The sequence below is a fragment of the Aulonocara sp. 'chitande type north' Nkhata Bay genome, linkage group LG3 (assembly GCF_057382095.1).
Source record: "Aulonocara sp. 'chitande type north' Nkhata Bay isolate Kocher_YH1m ecotype deep benthic linkage group LG3, A_spYH_male_GT1.1, whole genome shotgun sequence".
Taxonomy (NCBI): domain Eukaryota; kingdom Metazoa; phylum Chordata; class Actinopteri; order Cichliformes; family Cichlidae; genus Aulonocara; species Aulonocara sp. 'chitande type north' Nkhata Bay.
Genome location: NC_141346.1, coordinates 71,629,843 through 71,648,690, shown reverse-complemented (window position 1 = coordinate 71,648,690; position 18,848 = coordinate 71,629,843). Strand labels below are relative to the sequence as shown.

General features: G+C 44.0%; 1 protein-coding gene across 10 annotated transcripts in view; it reads left to right on the top strand.

The window, feature by feature from the left end:
• The window catches only part of LOC147336918 (protein NLRC3-like), a 1,139,417-nt gene that overhangs the window by 687,892 nt on the left and 432,677 nt on the right, over positions 1–18,848 (top strand). For 3 of the 10 annotated variants that reach the window (XM_086287127.1, XM_086287125.1, XM_086287113.1), the window contains one exon: positions 3,231–4,432. The exons of 4 other annotated variants lie outside the window; for them this stretch is intronic. In XM_086287127.1, the coding sequence (XP_086143253.1) occupies positions 3,231–3,760 (530 nt within the window). In that variant the 3' untranslated portion in view covers positions 3,761–4,432. Of the gene's footprint in view, positions 1–34; positions 228–794; positions 817–3,035; positions 3,187–3,230; positions 4,433–18,848 lie in introns of those variants that run through there. 3 more of the 10 variants (XM_086287119.1, XM_086287129.1, XM_086287128.1) reach the window with 3 other exon arrangements.

Genomic DNA, 18,848 nt, shown 5'->3' with positions numbered 1-18,848 from the left:
TTGACAGATTGATTGTTGTTTTGTGTGTCTGCAGTCTGTCAGGCTGTCTGATCACAGAGGAAGGCTGTACTTCTCTGGCCTCAGCTCTGACCTCCAACCCCTCCCATCTGAGAGAGATGGACCTGAGCTACAATCATCCAGGTGTTTCAGGAATTAAGCTGCTGTCGGCTGGACTGAAGGATCCAGGCTGGAGACTGGACACTCTCAGGTATGGAGAGAAAATCTGATAGAGGAGGAAGAGCTGGAAACATTTCCCGTGTCTTTCACTCACTTCCTGTTTGTTTCCTGCAGATGAGACATGAACAATCACACATGCAGGAATATTTTCAGGGACAGACACACTAGTCTAGCTGGATAGTTCATGGATATTTATGTAGGGGGTCTCCAAGGAGTCTGTTTGCAGGAACATTTAGGTCACAGGTGTACCTGATATAGATACCAGTGTACCTAATAAAGTGTCAGCTAACATTTGGAAATGGAAGCTAAAATAATGACAAACTCTACATTCACAGCTGAAGTCACAATAAATTTGTTCTCAAGTGCACATTTTTCTGTTATTGTTCTCAAACAACAGAATGAGAATGAAATATTGATTCTAACAGGGCCCATAAACTTTACTAACTAAACATTACTGTGAGCAGCTCCTCCATCACTTCAAAACTGTCATCAACACCACGGACATACATTGGGAGCTGGGCAGTGTCGGTGATGTCTGTGGTCTCATCAAGAGCGACTGAGTATACACTGAAACATTTGGCTTTCTCACACAGTTGGTCATAAATGTCACTTGACAGGTCAGAAATGCGATCTGCTGCGGTGTTGGCAGAAAGGCTGATGTTGCTAAACTGACCTTTCTTTCCCGGACAGACTATATTTGCAGCCTGCAATATGCACTTTTAGACAAATGCACCTTCTGTGAATGGCTTCCCTGCTTTAGCAATCATCTCACTAACCACGTGGCTCCGACTGCTGCATTATTCTCTTTGGTTGCTTTCTTGGAGAAATCTTGCTGCCTCAGTAGATCTGTTTTAAGACTGGCAACCCGGTTCGCTCTCTCGTCTCCCTGGTATTTTGCATCCAGCTCAGCATGTCTAGTTGTGTAATGACGTTTCAAATTGTATTCCTTGTGCAGCGCAACTTTCTCTGTGCAAATAAGACAGGTCGGGGTGCCCCTGTGCTCAACAAAGAAATATTGCATTTCCCACTTTTCCTGACGACACGAACACCGTGGCGTTTGCAGATGGTAGAAAGTGCAGGGATAGCGAGCGCAAAAAAGGCGACTGCTCACGGCGCCGGGCTGTTGTTACAGGAGAAAGAAGCGGAAATGACACCGTGACATATAACAAATAACATCAGCTGTTTCTGATGTTAGTTGTTTTGACTGCTTTTACATTATATTGAAATATATGTAATGTTCATGTTTGCTGCAATGCAAACGCAGTGATGCAAATAAAAACATGGAGCCACAAATTACGGTGCGACCCTATAATTAGTCCGGGTTACCGGGGACTGTTGTTGCCGATGAACAGGTGTCGCTATGTGACTGCAGACTAAATTGGGCTGCATTGAGTTCATGACTTTTCTTTTATCCCGCCGCCTACGCATCACTGTGAGAGTTAATATGAGATCTCTCTCTGTGGAAAAATAACTTTAAATCCCACTGACGTGTGTATAAATCTATATACGTATAATGTCCCGCTGGGCAGCAACTTAAAAAAACAACTTTTTTTGAAGTGTTGTGAACGCAGCGCGCTGGGGCGAATGTCGGCGTTTGCCCAATAGAAAGGAGGAAGCCAGCCAGGCACAGAAAGAAAGAAACACTCCAGGGCAACGCTGCTGGAACTTTGACTCATTGAGAAATGTTTCCCTGCTTGCATCAAGCCCGGCTGGTGTCCCCTGAGATCCATATCCCACCCTGATTGGTGGGTTAATTCAGCTCCGCCCACAACACTGTAAAGTGTCATACATTATCAAACTAACATTACATTTTCATATTAAGGTGGGGCCAAAAACTATCGTCCTGCGGGCCGCAATTGGCCCGCGGGCCGCGAGTTTGAGACCCCTGGTGTAGGAGGACACCTACTCTGTGTCTGGTTAAGTATAAGAGCCCTTTGTTAGGGGGACCGCTGGACTCTTAGCACCAGCTTTGGGGTCACAGGGTCACATCTGGAACACACACACACACACACACACACAGACACACACACACACACACACACACACACACACACACACACACACACACACACACACACAGACACACAGACAGACAGACAGACACACACACACACACACACACACACTATGCACAGACTGGTACTCTTTGTTCATACCTGTGTAAGACGTCATAATGAACTTGTGCATATTCATGTAAGCTCAATAAAGAGCAGTGTTACGAGGGAGCAGACGAGAGCGACTGAGGTCAAGTGAAGGAACGGCGCTGTCACAGTTCTCTCCCTCATCAATTGTCTGGTTCCAGCGGTGGGTCTGTGCTAGACGACCCATCACCAGCTTTTTCCACTGGTTACCAGTACGTGGTAGAATCCACTTCCAGATCTGGTTGTCTTTAAATCTGTGAATGGATTGGCTCCATCTTATCTCTCTTTAACAAAAGAATCCAAGTGGAGCCCTCAGGTCTGCAGATAAGCAGCTTCTGACCAGAACTAGACGTAAAAACAGAGGTGAGCTTTATCGATGGCTGCAGCCAAACTCTGGAACAGTCGCCCTTCACATCAGGTCGTCACCAACACTGGACATTTTTAAAAGCCGGTTGGAAACACATTTGTACTCTGTAGCTTTCAATCCTGACCAGTCTTTATAGTCATTACTGTGTATGTTTCCTATTTTCTCTCTACTCTGTGCAGCACTTTGGCTCAAGCTGTTTTTAAATGTGCTGATAAATAAATGTAGATTTCTTTGAATAAAACAGTGGAGCCGAGCTTTGAGCTCAGTGTGTAACAGTGTGTGTGTGAGAGCCATGTAATGTCCATGTGTGCATGCTGACTGTGCTGCTCTGACCCCCCTCCTCCTTTCAGGGTGGAGCCTGCTGGAGTCCGATGGTTGAGACCAGGTCTGAGGAAGTGTAAGTGTGTTTTTAATGGGATTCATGAAAACAAAGCAGCACACATTCAACCATCTTCATCATGTCAGGAGTCATCATCAAAGTGTCAATCAATGAACAGATGATGGATCAATAACTGCAGCTGGATTGTGTTTGTTCTCTCCATCAGATTCCTGTCAACTCACAATCGACACAAACACAGTGAACACAAAGCTCCAACTGTCTGACAACAACAGGAAGGTGACATGTGTGAGGAAGGTTCAGTCATATCCTGATCATCCAGACAGATTTGATGTTTATCAGCTGCTGTGTAGAAATGGTCTGACTGGTCGCTGTTACTGGGAGGTCGAGTGGAGAGGAAGCGTTTATATATCAGTGAGTTACAGAAGCATCAGAAGGAAAGGAAGCAGTGATGACTGTTTGTTTGGATGGAATGATCAGTCCTGGAGTCTGTACTGCACTGATGATGGTCCTCAGTGTGTCTGGCACAATAACAGAGTAACATCCATCTCCTCCTCCTCCTCCTCCTCTGTCTCTAACAGAGCAGCAGTGTATGTGGACTGTCCTGCTGGCACTCTGTCCTTCTACAGAGTCTCCTCTGACACTCTGATCCACCTCCACACCTTCAACACCACATTCACTCAAACTCTTTATCCTGGGTTTATGGTCTGGTCTGGTTCCTCAGTGTCCCTGTGCTGAGTGGAGTGTAAAGAGTGTCTCCTGTTACAGAAACACTCTGACTGTTGAACAGATAGTTCAGTCTGTACATGTCTGTCTCTTTCACTCACAAACACGTTTTCAGATTCATGGATTCAATCAGTTGATGTTTGAAACTCTTCTAAATGATTCCTTGTAAACTTCTTCCTCTTCAGTCACAAACAAACAGGAAGTGATGTCACATGTGTTCCTGTCCACACAGCAGAATGAGTCTATTGCTGACAGTGATGTACAAACAGAGTGAGCATTTCTGAGGCCCAAAATAAACTGAGTAGTTCACTGAATGAACAATGGACTGTGAGCTCAGTTCCTTCATCATTAGTATGGATTATATATGTATATGTATTATATTAGTATCATATATATCAGGTGCTGCTGCTTTCAGTCATTGTGCAAATGTGCTGTTTGTAAGCTTGTAAAGCTGCAGTCAGCTGAGACTGAAGAAGTCACCTGATCAGTGAGCAAACGTTTCTGAAAACGTCCAGATGAACAGAATCAACCTTTTGGGATCAGCCAGCAATGCAGCATCATTGTTGTTCAGCTTCAGAGGTTTGCAGGAATGAACTGATGACCAGAAACAGCTGCAAAGTCCAAGAAAATACCAGCTGGAGTTCAGCTGCATTTGAAGAAGTCAAAGAAAAGTAAGGATGGCAAAGGGCGACGTTTTCTTCCAAAGAGCTGCAAACATGGTCGACGCCTCATTAGAAGAATCATCTGGACATTTGTGAGGAACTCTAACCAAGAAAGCAACGTCACACAGATCCAACAGACAGTTTCCATGACTGCAAGTGTTGAGTGGAAAAATGCTACATTGCATTATTGCATCCTCTCACCACAGGAGGCGCTGTTGGCACCACTGATTGCTGATCAGCTGTTCTCTGATGATCTGATTGATACTGTGAATAACGGGACTCACTGAACTCTGTGACACAGTGAAGATTACAGAGTTTAACTTCACCCTTTAAGACTGACCACAGAACCAAGTCCGCCAGAGCTTTTGTTATATTTTTACATGCTGTGGAGCCATTTGTGGGAGCATTTCAAGTTGCTATACATCAATACAACTGTTATAGCCCTAATTTTAATAATATGTATGCATTAAGTCCATAGTAACTACATAAACTGCAAAAACAACCTCTGCTCATCCATCTCTGTGTGTATCAGGATACATTTGGTTCATAATACACAGAAAAATCAGAGTTATTACCTGTAATAAATGTGAAAGATTCCTGCAGTGATAACCAGGCAGGACTGAAACACATCCAAGCTGTCACCACGGTAACAGCACCGCCCATCCACAGGTGAGGGGAGGAGCAAAAAGAGGGACTTTGACCATTTTATACTAAAAACACTCAACTAATGTTTCTAATATGAAACAAATAAGCCCACATTAATGTGAGCGTTTATTAAATAATAATAATGATGATTTCCTCCTGATCTCATTTCCACAGCAGAGAAAACTGTGGTGTATATTGAGGTGGAGGGTGTGGTCTGTGGCTCAGGTGTAGAGTGAGGGTGGGGTGCACCACAGCAGCATGCTGGGACTGCTGAGGGTGGAGGAGGGAGTGATGATGACATCAGAGCTGCAGCACAGAGACCAGTGAACACACAGTCTGTTCATCTTTGCATAGATACAATATACAGCACAATATTGAATGACAGACACGCTGTGGGAGCTTCCACAGATACACTGACGTCAGCATCCAGAGTCCTCCTGCTGCTCCCCCCTCAGAGCCCCGTGATCAGCACCAACACATTCAGTTAGATGACAGAGTCCAGCTGCAGCTAGAATCAGCTCCCCTCTGTGAACAACAGCACAGCGTCAGTGTTTCACACTCAGTGAAAGGAGGAAACAGCAGAAGAACACCATGTGTGCTACGTTTCCCAGGACACACTACAAACTGCACAAATACAGAGCAGCACGTGGAAGGACCTGGAGCTGCATTTACAGAGCTGCAGACAGCGTGATGTCCTGTATGGACAGGTGGAAGGAACCAAGTCCTCAGCTGGAACACTCGTGTTTGTCCACAGACAGGAAACACAGCAGGAAACTTCCTCACAGAAGTGCAGCTCATGGATAACACACTTCCTGTCAGTCAGAATGAGGCTGCAGCCAAACACAGAAAGGTGTTTTTGTCCAGATGAGCCCAGAGAAGAAACACGAGTGTTCACAGACATCAGAAGCTCAGAGAGGTGAAACATGAGGTTGGAGTCCTCGTCAGCATCCAGAAGAGCTGCTGTGAAACCCTGAGTACTCATGACAGACTCTGATGGCACAAACACATCATGATTCAAACAGAAAGACAAACATGGAGCTCCTGATCCTCCTGCATGAGAACAAGCTGACATGAGCGCTGTGTCTGAGAGTGTCTCCCTGTCACAGTGACAATAACACAGCTGCTGCTCACAGTCATTAAACTGACCTGAGGTCAGCTGTGCTCCTTACATATGAACCATGTGACCTCACATCAGTGCTGTGGATGACTGTAGTCATAGAAGAGTAGAGCTGTAGCAGGTGGTGTGAGGAGGAGGTGGTGTATTCTAGTTAACGCAGTACTGAAACACTCCAGCAGAGGGCGCTGTTAAGTCCTTATTGTAACACAGTTACTGTGTGCAGTTAGACTTCATACATAATCTGCACTTATTTCCATCAGACATGCTGTCAGTAAATGATTGGTTTCTATTGATTCTACTTCCTGTTGACTCGTTTGATGACAGTGAAACAATCACAGCTGATTGTGTGATGATGTAAACTGTCACTGTTACATTCAGTGTGTGTGACATAATGTTAGTGCAGGCTGATAACAGCCTGGTTCTGTTAGAAACACATGAACGTGTCCATAGATCAGTGTGTGTTTAACATGAGAGCTTCAGCCCTGCTGATGTGTTAAATAAAGACATGCAGGAAAACTGATGAGACTCTGAAATAACTCTTTATATTTATAATGTAACTCTGCATCAAAAGAACAACAAAGGATCCCAGACAGGTTTCTGTGAACAAAGACCATTCTGATGTTTCTGTGTTTCTAACACTTTGACATTATTAGTAAACAGACTGCAGTGAGCAGCATTTATAAAGAGCTTCTATATAAAGATATGACAGCTGTTTGACAAGTTTATCACTCTGTGTTTGGACCTGATCAGTCCAGCTGTTTACTTGAAACATGTTCATTTACCTGTTCTGTTATATTCATGTTCTTGTCTCTGTTGAAAACACATTTTAATGTCCCTCAGATTTTTCTCCCAGATGAATAAATATAAAAATGACACAAACTGACTGCAGCTACTTTTTGTCCTTTCTGTCAAAAACCTTCATGTGACTCATGAGAGACACGTTTCAGCTGTTTGTGACAGATCAGAGGCCAACAAGTCATTTATAACACTTTCCATCATTGTTTAAAGTTCTCAGTCTTTCTGTGTTGCTGCGTATAGGATCTCCCAGCATCATCACTGTGCTGTCCAGTCATTGTGTGCGAGGTTACCCTTATAGTGCGATGTGTGTTTGCACAAAGAGAAGCATGTGTGTCAAATATAAATAAGCACAGAACAGAAACAGCTGCTCGTTTCTTCTGTTTAGAGTCAAGTTAGTGTTTTGTGTCTTTGTTTGAGGCCTGATGTCGAGCAGAGGTGTGTGTAACTGCACTGGTCTGTTATATGTGTGAAGTGTGTGCTTCTCTTCAGCATCATCTTTGTCACTGCTGATTCCTTTGTGTCATCATGTGTTGAGAAGAGAGAACAGTTATAACGGAGGAGCAAAAGGAAGCCCTGAAATCTGCATCAACAAGGAAGTGTTGGCTCACCAGTGATCCCAGCAGAGCCACTGGTTTGGCTCCAGTTGTTCTAGATTCAATGATGTTGTTGCTACAGATACATGTCAGCATCTTTATTGAATTTTATATGAAGCAGAAATGGTGTCATTAGGAGAAGAAGAGGAGAACAAGTCCGGCGAGGAGGCAGCAGCTCTTAAAGATGAAACAGCAGCTCAGCCCTGAGCTCAGAGAGCTGCACATGAAAAAGCTCCTCAAGCAGATCCTGTCAGAGGTTTGTCATCAACAGGAGGAACTGTTCACATCATAGGATGAAGATGCTGTCAGCTGGATGAAGAAGGTTATTTAATGCAAACGTTCACACTGAAGTCAAATTGTTGTCGTGTTGAACAGATTCATGTACTGATCGTCTCCAGAATGTTAGAAGAGCTTCAATGAATCATTAGAAACAACTTACAGCTGCACAGCTGTGTCAAACACATCTGTGTGTCATTGTGGGATTGTTGTGTTTCTACATGTGACACACGTCTAAAACATGCACACAATCTGAACACAAACAGGGACTCATGTGTTCCCACAGCCAGATGCTGAGAGCCATTTCCTTGTAGTCCTGTGTCTACATACATGAACCATTAGATGTTATTGGAATGATTGTCAGCTCTGATAGTTTCATGTGTGTTTAGCTGGACGCTGTTTGATCCTCGACATGTTTAAAGGTGTCCAGTCCTGAGACACTGGGGCTGGAAACAGCTGTGATGTCATTGGACTGTCACACAGACAGAAGTGCATGAAGTGAGCAGCCGAGGAGCCGCTGATGTTTTGGATTCAACAGCATTTGAAAGGTCGACACAGACACATTTGCACACAGAAAGCTGAATCTGTCATATGCCACAGTGAACTCACTGTTCAGTGTTTTTCAGGAAGCTTCTTAACTGCCTCTGCTGCCAAACAAGCAGCTGATGTCCTTGAGAAGAAGCTGAAGAAGTCTTCAACAACAAATACAGGAAGTGGACTTTCAAATACTAGATTCACTTTAGACTCACAGAGAAATGACTCAACCAGCTGTGTTTGACTCTATGAAAGGTCAGTGTGTGTCTGCACACAGACTGTTGTGTTGGACTGTTATTCAGTTGTCTGCTGAATGTTTTCAAATGTCTGCATCTCAGCTGTGATGAGGCTGGGGGTCATGGGAGGCCACCGTAGCAGCCTCTTCAACATCATGACATCATCATAAATGCTGCTGGACTGTCTGATGGGCTGACGGTGAAAAAGCCGTCGGGAAGGAAACAGAAGACATTTCAGAGGCTGCAGCAGATTTCTTTGATTCGGGGCCTTTTTCAGCTTTATTGGACAGAGCAGTGAAGATAAGTGACAGCAAAGCAGAGAGAAAGGGGGCGTGGCCCGGGTCAAAGCCAGGCCAGCTGCTCTCCACCTCGTGGTCACCTGCTCATCCTAGTGAGCTCCACCAGCAGCCCTTTCACACACTTTACACTGTCAAACACTGTGTGTGGACCTCAGCTAACAACAGGCTACATTTAAGTCTGGACTACATGCTTTTATATTGTTTTTATTCCATCAGCAGCTCAACATCATGAGCAGCTTTGACATAAAGACATCAAACTCAAGCTGACTTTAAACTACTTTTAATACAGGGGCTCAAAAACAACAACATCTTTATTATATATCAGGACACAAAGTCATTTCATCTCAAAGGGAAACAGCTTTATTTGGAATAACCAGCACTATCAACTGGTTTGGGATCTCCACCAGTTTCATGTCTTTGCAGCTTCTCCAACAAAGTTCCTGTAAAATCAGCATGTTTGTCTTTATTGGTTTGATAGTGATTGATTATTCAGTCCCAATCTGCTGTCATCTAAAGAACAAAATGATGTTTCTATGAGTCACAAAGCTCCAGATGTTGTCGGCTTCACAAAGAAAACAAAGAACTTAAACACAAAGTGTTTGGAGCCAAAATGTTCCCAAGCTGCTCTTTTTGAAATGGCAGAGGTACAGTGGTGTCTAACAGCACACTGTGGAAGGCAAACATGTTATTGTTGGATGAAACTTCATGAATCCTTTGTAGATTTGAGCTGTTGGAGCCTTTCTTTTCTCTTCAGGTGTACAGATGCTGAGGAGGCAGGTGAAGCAGGTGGAGCTGTTGTGATGCTGGCAGAGGGTGTGTCTTAGTAACTCTGTGAGGCAGAACTGGATCCAACATTGTGGATGTGTTGATGTTGGAGCCATTAAGAGTCTCTGGCCACACTGTAGGATTTCCCTTTGATCCACTGTGGGGGCATTTTGGAGTCTGTCAGTGAAACTCTTCATGTTTGTGTTTGACTCCAGTTTATAGAAACAGAGAAATGTGTCATGCTTTTGTTCGGCCTCCACAAATACACACATTTGTTCATTGGTTGGACTTTTTGGAAGGAGACACATTGAAAACCATGTTAATAAGATCTTGTTGTTTCCTGTGGATCCGACACAGAGAGTGGACTTCAGACAGAAAGCGTGGAAGAGATTTTAGAGGCCGTGTGTGGCAACAGGAAGTTTCTGTGTGTTTGCTGATCTTACATGTGGAAAACAACACGTGATGTTTGTGAAGTTCTACAATGATCATTGTTCTCACAGCATTTTGAGTGGGAACAGTTCAAACTGGGAGTAGTGGGAGTTATTTACTGATTGAAACAAGCTGAATGTTTCTGTGACGATGAAGATCAGCAGCTCAGCTGATCAATGAACTGACATCTATCAGTCGTTTCATGAGATGAAGTCATCAGCAGACATTTGTTCTGACTGTGTGATGAATGTCAGAAGGTCAGGGCTCTGCTTTAGTCACTGCTTGATGATCATTGGCTCATTGTTGAATCCAGGGCCCAGTCTGACCTCTGACCTTTGCTGCAGGTCTTCTGTGTTATCTCCACTTTCATGTCTGATCTTCTGCTGTATCGTCCAAAATAAACATCTGGATCATTTCCAACACTTCAGCAGATCTTTAGTTTGGGCAGTGCAGCACAGAATAACACATATTGTACTATACTGCCCACTTCCTGATCTTATTGGATCTGTGTGTGAGGTTGGTGAAGGAAACACATGTTTACTGAGTGAGTCGCTGCCATTAGGAACTAGTTTTTATATCACAGCCTGGAAATCACACAGGACCATTTCTGCAAGTGAAAAGTCGTCATTGGAGGAAAATCATTGTGTAGTTTGTGCGACTGAAGAATTGTCCCAACTACATGTGCTGCTGACCCTTGACCTTTTCTTTAGGTGCACAGAGGAGTCTGTGGGAACATCCAGAACTGAGGCATCTTGTGTACAAACGTGTTCAGACCAGATGTCAAATGATGTCAGATGTCATCCGTGAATGGATGCAACTGTGGATCGTTCCAATAAAATGAGGCAGTTTTGTAAGTACAAGCCCACTACAACCCATCATCAACATTTTAAATTACATTATACATCTTCACTGATATAAAGCACCACTATTTTAACCTGATTCACTTTTTCCACCCTAACAGTTCATTCCTCAAATCAAACAAGATATTTGACCCTAAAAAAATGCATCAACAAATAATTTTGTAATAAAATATTTATTCTTCAACTTTTACAAGTGAAATCAAACAAGTGTGTTTAAGAGTGAAACCAGAGTGGAAGCTGCTCATATAGAGTCCAACCCAGGCTAAAGTAAGCTGAGTAGAGCAGCACCATCAAAGTGTCGGCTCTCTGAACACGGTGCAAGATCGCCATCTGCAGGACAAAACTAGTTTTTCTCGCCCTCCTCGTCAACATCAAGATGATGTCATCGTACAGCAACTGATTCCCTGTCCGTCTGGAACAAAGCATTTACATTAAAAAAGACATTTACAGAAAATACAACCACCAACAACACATCTCATCATCACATGATATTTTATTATTTATTATATTATATATTTTTATTGTACCATCAACATCAACAAATACCAGCATATTTTCTTTGAGATTGAGTAGAGTGGACCTTTCCCTTGGTTCGCTTCCTGCTCGCAGCATCAGCTGACCTCTGACTTCCTGGTTAAGGTCTCTCAGCGTTGACTGGAATATCAAATCGGACTCACACCATGTTCTTGTAATGTGGTCATGTCTGTCAGCTGTTTGAAGAGCATCTCTGGCCTAAACACAATAGGAAGAACAACAACACAGCAAAAAAAACCCAACACATTTCCATATTAGATGAAGGGCACCGTAACTGGAAATGGTAACATTCATCTGATGCTGCTTTAGATTTATCTTCTGTTTTAGATCAACTTTGATCACTTCGAGCCATCTTGAGTCCGTTTGTTCTAACTTCTCACTAACATCTCGTATGATTTCAGATCCCTGCTGTTCCCCAGCTGCCCTGTAGGTGGCCTCAGTGTGTCTCACACCATTTACAGATGATTACAGGTCGTTTACAGTTCAAACAGGTCCAACATAAGAAATATGCAGAAAATATCCTGCTATAACAGTTTGGGTCAAAGTGCAGATGTTCCAGATGTTCTGAGTCTGTCTGTGTTTCATGTTAACATGTAGATGTTGGACCAAAGTGAAGCTTTTTGATGTGACAGCAGGAATGTGAAGTGTAACTCTGAGCTGTAGGAAATGAAACTAAACGCACTTTTTCTCCTTTATTTATAGGAAAGTGTAGGAGAGCAACAGATGAACAAGCGTTACTGTAACAGGAAACATCAGAGGACCTTTATGTTCATCATCATCACTGTTTCCTTGTTCTGTCACAAACACACAACACTTCCTGCTCTCTCTCTGATGGATCTGATTGGCTGTTTCATTCACAGGAGGTCAGGGCGTCACACAAACAGCTTTAACTGCACAACGACACACTTTAAATCATCTGCAGACAAACCTGTGTGTTTGATTTATGAAGAAATAATAAAGACGTGTGTACAGCTGTCCATGAAGCAGCTTCTCACACAAACTCTGACACTTCAGCCACTTTAATTCCTGCAAAGCTGCGTAATAAAGAGCTGTGACTGCTATGAGCTGCTGATGATGACTGCATGAAGCTCTCAGCTGAAGCTTCTTTCATTTATTTTAATGTTAATGTCGCCTTTTTAAGTCTGTGTGAGGATTTTAATGACACACATTAAAGGAGCTTCTTTGATTAGAACCAAATTCATGTTGATTTTCAGCCTGAAATGATAAAAACTTTAATAATTCTGTTTATAATCATCAACCTGGAGACTAATGAAAAGTATAATAGTGAAAAACAGCCTTTATTATTTGAGTAATGCCTGAATCTGCTCAGAGACGGAGACGACACAGAGGTGTTGATGACAGTTTGACATTAACTGAATTAAAAACAAAGTGCTCTTATTGTGAAAATCTGCCTCCTACTTCTTTAAATCATTTTTATGTATTTTTTAACCTCACAGTGAAACATTGAGGCATTAATCTGACACAGTTTGATCAGCAGCTGTGTTTTCACTGACGTTTCACTTTGATTTGTTCAGACTGAGCAGAGAGGATCGGTTCTCTGTGTGCGCACTGCTGAGAAACACAAGCTCATTTCTGCTGTTTCATGAAAAGTGTTATGGAGGAACAAGAAGTTCAGCCTCTAAACTCTCAGCGTGAGGACTGAGTGAAGAGTTTCAGAGCAGAGAGTTTTGGCTCACAGCTTTTAGCGTCTACACAAAGAGACGATTACGCACTTGATCTGAGAACATCTCCACCTCCTACAAACAAACTCTCCTACGAGCAGCTGTCACAACCACAACAGGCAGAAGACTGGATTTCTTCAGGTCAGATTTCATGCAGTTTGCATAAATTGTGTGTCACAGACTTTGTAGTTCACATTTGTGTGACTCGTTTAAATCTTCTCCTCCTGAAAGTGAAACTCTTACAAACACATCAGGCCACAACCTGCTGCAGGTTAATGATTGATCTGAAGGCAGCTGACCTTTGAGCAGGAACTTGTGAGTCTTTTATTGTGTTTAGCACTGCCAAGTGCTGGCCTCTGCTTCCACCATCACATTTACACTGGTAGGTTCAGCACTGCTGCCTGCTTCAGACTGAATCCAGCAGCACAAAGACACAAGTTAATAAAATCAGCATCTATTCCTTTATCACTGCTTTGTTACAGAGGAGAACAACGCTCCAGTAACGCGTAATCCGATTATTTTTTTGAAGTAACGAGTAAAGTAAGGGATTACTATTGCAAAAACAGTAATTAGATTACCGTTACTTTCCCGTAGGAACGCTGCGTTACTGCGTTACTAAAACCGTGATTTTTTTGCGAGAATGTCTCACGACAGTGACGTAAGCGAGTGCGACGTTAGTGACAACAGCTGTGTGCAGATCAACAATGGATCACATATCGAGTGCAGAGAGAGTATGAGCGTGCAGCGTTTAAAGCGTGGAAGTACTGACCTTACTTTGAGTTTGATTCCATAAAAAGTGACAAAAACATTAGTGTCCGCTGTGCGTGGGAAGAAAACTTCTTTTTACAGCGAAAAAAACCCCTAAACTTCCAACAAGCACCGAGTAGCTACGACGTAATGGGAAACTCACAGAGAAACTGGATTCTTCCACTGACCGCAGCACACCTGCACCAGGGTAAACCTCCGCCTGCCCCACTCCTGCTTTACAGGTGAAAATAGAGCAACAGGACCGCTGAGTCTTTGACTTTATTTATTTTCTGCTGTGTTTTACTTGCATCTATTTGAAAGACTGAGTGTAAACACAAAAAATATTTTATTTTATGTGCTGGAATGTGCAGAAAATAGGTTTAAATGTTAAACTAATTTCTTCCAGTCAGAGAATGTTGCATATAATTAAATGTTTGCTTGATGCATAAAGTTAAAAGATTAAAACTAATAAAACAAGTTAAAAAGATACTTTTCCATTTGATTACATTTTGTATGATGGATTATGCAGAAAAAGTAGAATTGGGCAGAAAGATCTATCGCTTTATCACCTACTCAGGTTGGAAATCGTGTTTTTAAAAAGTAACTAAGTAATTAATTACTTTTGAAAATAAGTAATCAGTAAAGTAACGGGATTACTTTTTTTGGGAAGTAATTAGTTACTGATTACTGTTTTCAAGTAACTTGCCCAACACTGGACAGAGTGTTGGCTTCATCACCGACACACGTCACCACATCAGGAAACAGCTGGTTCAGTGAGTATTTAAGGTTCACTGCAGACAAACTGGAGAAAAACGAATCACATGAAACATTTGTTACTGGTTTCTGACCTCGTCGTAGAGACTCACATACCTGTGTTCTGCTATCAGTGTGATCACATGTGCTGGTACAGTTTGCCAGGTTGACCCATGTAACCTCCACTATCCTGTAGACGTGGAATATGTTTCACATATGGATCGCTTCATTACTCGACTATGACTGTGTGCTTCACAGGTGCTTACTGAAGTGCTGCTTTACACAAAACCAGACAGTAAAAATAAGAAGTGCAGGTCCAGACCACAGGTTTATGTGTTGATAATGATGATGTGCAGTCACTCATTGTCACAGGATACTTCCTGCAATGATGCTACGGGTCACGCAGTTCTGCAGAGGTGGAGGAAACAGATGCTTTTCCTAACAGAGACACTTTAACGACTTAAAGAATCTAACTGACACACAAACCTCAGTTTGTCTGACATTCATGAGAGTAAACTGCTCCTGAATGTTCTGTTAGTTCACTGGATGTTCACCTGACTTCAAATGTAAAGATCCCTGAGACAAACTCTCACGAGTTCAGCGGCGACACGATCGCACAACCAGCCGCGACGTTAAAGGCCGACGCGCTCACTACCTTTGGTTACAGCTCTCAGCTCACACGACATACACAAAAATGATGACAACACGAGTCCTCTGTAGGACGTCACTGTGGTTTACTGACAATGTTCTCAACAACAGACGCACAACCCTGGTTTGGTCTGGTTATTTGTGTTGTACGGCTTCGTTGGTCTGACGAGCTTTTAGGGATGTCAGCAGAAGGATTTCACGTGCTGAGGTCATATTTATGAATCAACCTGAACAGCTAATACTTTACCTCTTTATTTTATAACACATATGAACACGTTATAGTAGATTTGTGCAATGTGTGTTTCACGTCTTTATGGGCGTATAGATCTGTAAACAGGCTGATGGGTGTGTGTCTGTTTATTGTAGCGGTGCAGAAATGTTAAAAATGATGATAATAACAACACTTCTCACATCAGGCTACAACACAAACCTCCCGATAGCTGCAAACACCAAAACCCCCAACGACAGGCACACAAAGAGCGAGCAGGGACCCACCCTGACAGCATGTGAGCCTCCTACTACGACTCACTGTGGAGCAACACAACACCAGGAGACGGAGGATATGAGAGAGGATACAACTGCTGTGGGGGAGCAGCCACACACTCCACAGGAGACGACGGGGTGAGAGTTCGGATGGTTCGGTGCTCCTAACATCATGTGGACGCTCGTCTGCACATAAACAAACCTCACCTAACCCCACCTCCTTTCTCTTTTTGCAGGGTGGGGTGCTCCATCCTTACACACTTTGCACCACGTGGCTCTCCATCTATTCGTTTACCTTCTTGGGTCTCTTCCTCCTCTGTCCCAGCCCGTTGAGCCGATCGCTGGGGTCCAGCCTGTAGTGGGAGTGGCTGTCCTCGCTCATCCTGTCCCCGTCCACTCCGGGTTATTCCTTTCTTCTTTCTGTCCTCTGAATCGAGCTGACCTCTCTCCTCTCTGGTCCTCGCTCTCTGAGCCGGCGGAGCATGAGAGAGAGGAGTGGTTGGGGAGAGGGAGGGGAGACGAGCGAGGGAGGGAGGGAGCACAATGGTGTTGCCATGGCAGCAGCTGCCACCAGTGTTTATCTGGAAACGTCGCTGGCAAACCAGAATAGTTGCCACACGTTGCCACACTCGCACACTCGGCAGCCACACGTTTGTGTGCGACCTGCCCGTGGCTTCCTCGTTACAGACACACCGAGAGGAAACGCTCAGACACAAGGCCGAACATGAACGAACACTCGTGTGTGGGAGGAACAGGGCACAGACTCCACGCCGCCGTTAAAGATGGCGTGTGTGCTAAACGGAGCTGTGCGCTGATCGATCAGTCAAGTGAAAAAAACAAAGGAAGCTGTCTGGATGGAGTTTGCTGCTCCCACTAATCAAAGAGATGCATCACAGCTGGAGCTGATTGATGCACGAGCCACCGTTTGCACAATCCCACCGACTCCACGCTTGTGTTTCCTTTCTGCACCATGTTGTTAACACTGACCCCACACGGTGTTCATGAGCTAAAGAAATCAGGATGATTGATTGATTTCACGGACTCGTCTGCACAAAGCATTTTGTAGGTTACAGCATGAAACGACTGTAATCTCCACATTTACACGCACAATTTCTGTTTTACTCTCAAACTGATCAATAACAGCTTTCCTGTGTAACAAACACACAAAATAAAACAACTGTACCACCAATCAAACACAAGGAAAATAAATGATATTGTGAGTTCAGCAGTGGGTCTGTGACCGGTGTGAAAGAGGACGATAGATGAGTGGGTGTTTGTAGAAACAACCTTTGTGATTTAAATGTGAGACAGCAAAGCGTCAGACAGAAGCCTGAGCGGAATATTTCCTGTGATATGAAGTCACCGTGTTTGGGTCGGTCAGTCGACTACTACTCAGTGAGTGTCCCACACACACACAGACCCACACAGACCCACACAGATCTTAATGATGGCCTCAGGCTTTGAGCTCCCACTAACAGCAGGTCATAGCAGCATCCCATCAATAGTGATGAAAAATGCAGCTACAGCTGCTTTTCCACTACTGGAAGTTAATGAGGTCAAAGCTGGAGCTTCACCCTGTTCAGACTGAACCATGTGAGCCGGCCTCGCTCCACAGAGGACGCCTCCAGGACAAACGTGGGCTCCATCGAGGCCCACAGCTGCTGTGACATCGTGGACGTGTTCTTCAGCTTGTTTTTCAAACAATCTCAGCAAACGTGCCAAAATCATCTTCAGTGAGACTCTGTGGCACACAATCCAAAAACAAAGAAGGCTAAAGGACATGCTCTGTGTGACCCACAGTCGTGGCTCAAATGTGGGACTGTGGCCTGGTGTGACCTGAACACTGTGGGAACCTGAGGGGCAAATCTGAGGATTTCATTTGGCTTTTTCATTAGAGATAAGATGGATTATGTGAATGAAAAGGCAACACACACACACACGTAGGGTAGCTGTAGCCCGACTGGCTCATCTGCTAATCAGAGGGTTGCTGGTTCGATACCTGGGATCCAAAGTGCAAACTCTTGGGGAACGAGTCTACTTTGTGTGCATCTGAGGTTGAAGCGGAGCTGGTTTCAATAAACTGCTAGTTTCCCTTTCATACTCCTGAAGGACGTTCCTCACAAAGAGCGAGGCAGCAAGTCTGTGCAGGTCCTCAGAGTTTCATCTCTCACCCAGTTCCAAGCCCAGTTTGTGTCCCAGATACATGCCGCCGATGGCCAGGAAGTGACATCACTGGATCAGTTATGAGAGCGAACCCTTCAAGACTCAAACCTGCCTGGCAACGAGGGAAACGGCTACACAGGAAGTCCAGTGACGGGGTGCAGATGTTCCATCACCGGGATGTCATCGCTTGTTGTGTTTGCGTCACGGGACTTCCAGGTTGTGTTGCTGTAACAGCCCCACCCACACTGAGGTGGTGCTCAACTGTAACTGAGAAACAGAGTCGAGTAGAGTCAAGTTGAGCTGAGGCAGTTATGTTCTACTGGAAAAGAGGCGACTGTGGCTCAGGACGTCAGTCGGTAGTTCGATCCCCGGCTGCTCCAGTCTGCGTGCCAAAGTCACCTTGGGCGGGATACTGGCCCCTGTTGCTGCCAGTGCTTTTATTAGATGCTCTGGAACTGGTTTAGTGCTTAGGGAGGGTAGAAGAGTGCTGTATAAGAACCAGTGCATTTACCATTTACCATTACCATTACTTACATTCTTTACAAATCCTACCATGTGAATTCATGGATTTTTTTTTCACATTCTGTCTCTCACAGTTGAAGTGTACCTCTGGTGCAAATTACTGACCTCTGTCATCATTTTAGGTGGGGGAACTTGCACAATCGGTGGCTGACTAAATACTTTTTTGTCCCACTGTAAAACTCCCTGTCTGAATTACTTCTATGATTTATCGTGCAGTTTAGTGCAACTACAAGAAGGCTCTTATTACTAATAGGGATGGGTATCGTTTAGGTTTTATCCGATACCGGTGCCAAACCGTTACTTTTGAAACGGTGCCGGTGCTTAAACGGTGCTCAAACCGGTGCTTAACGAATG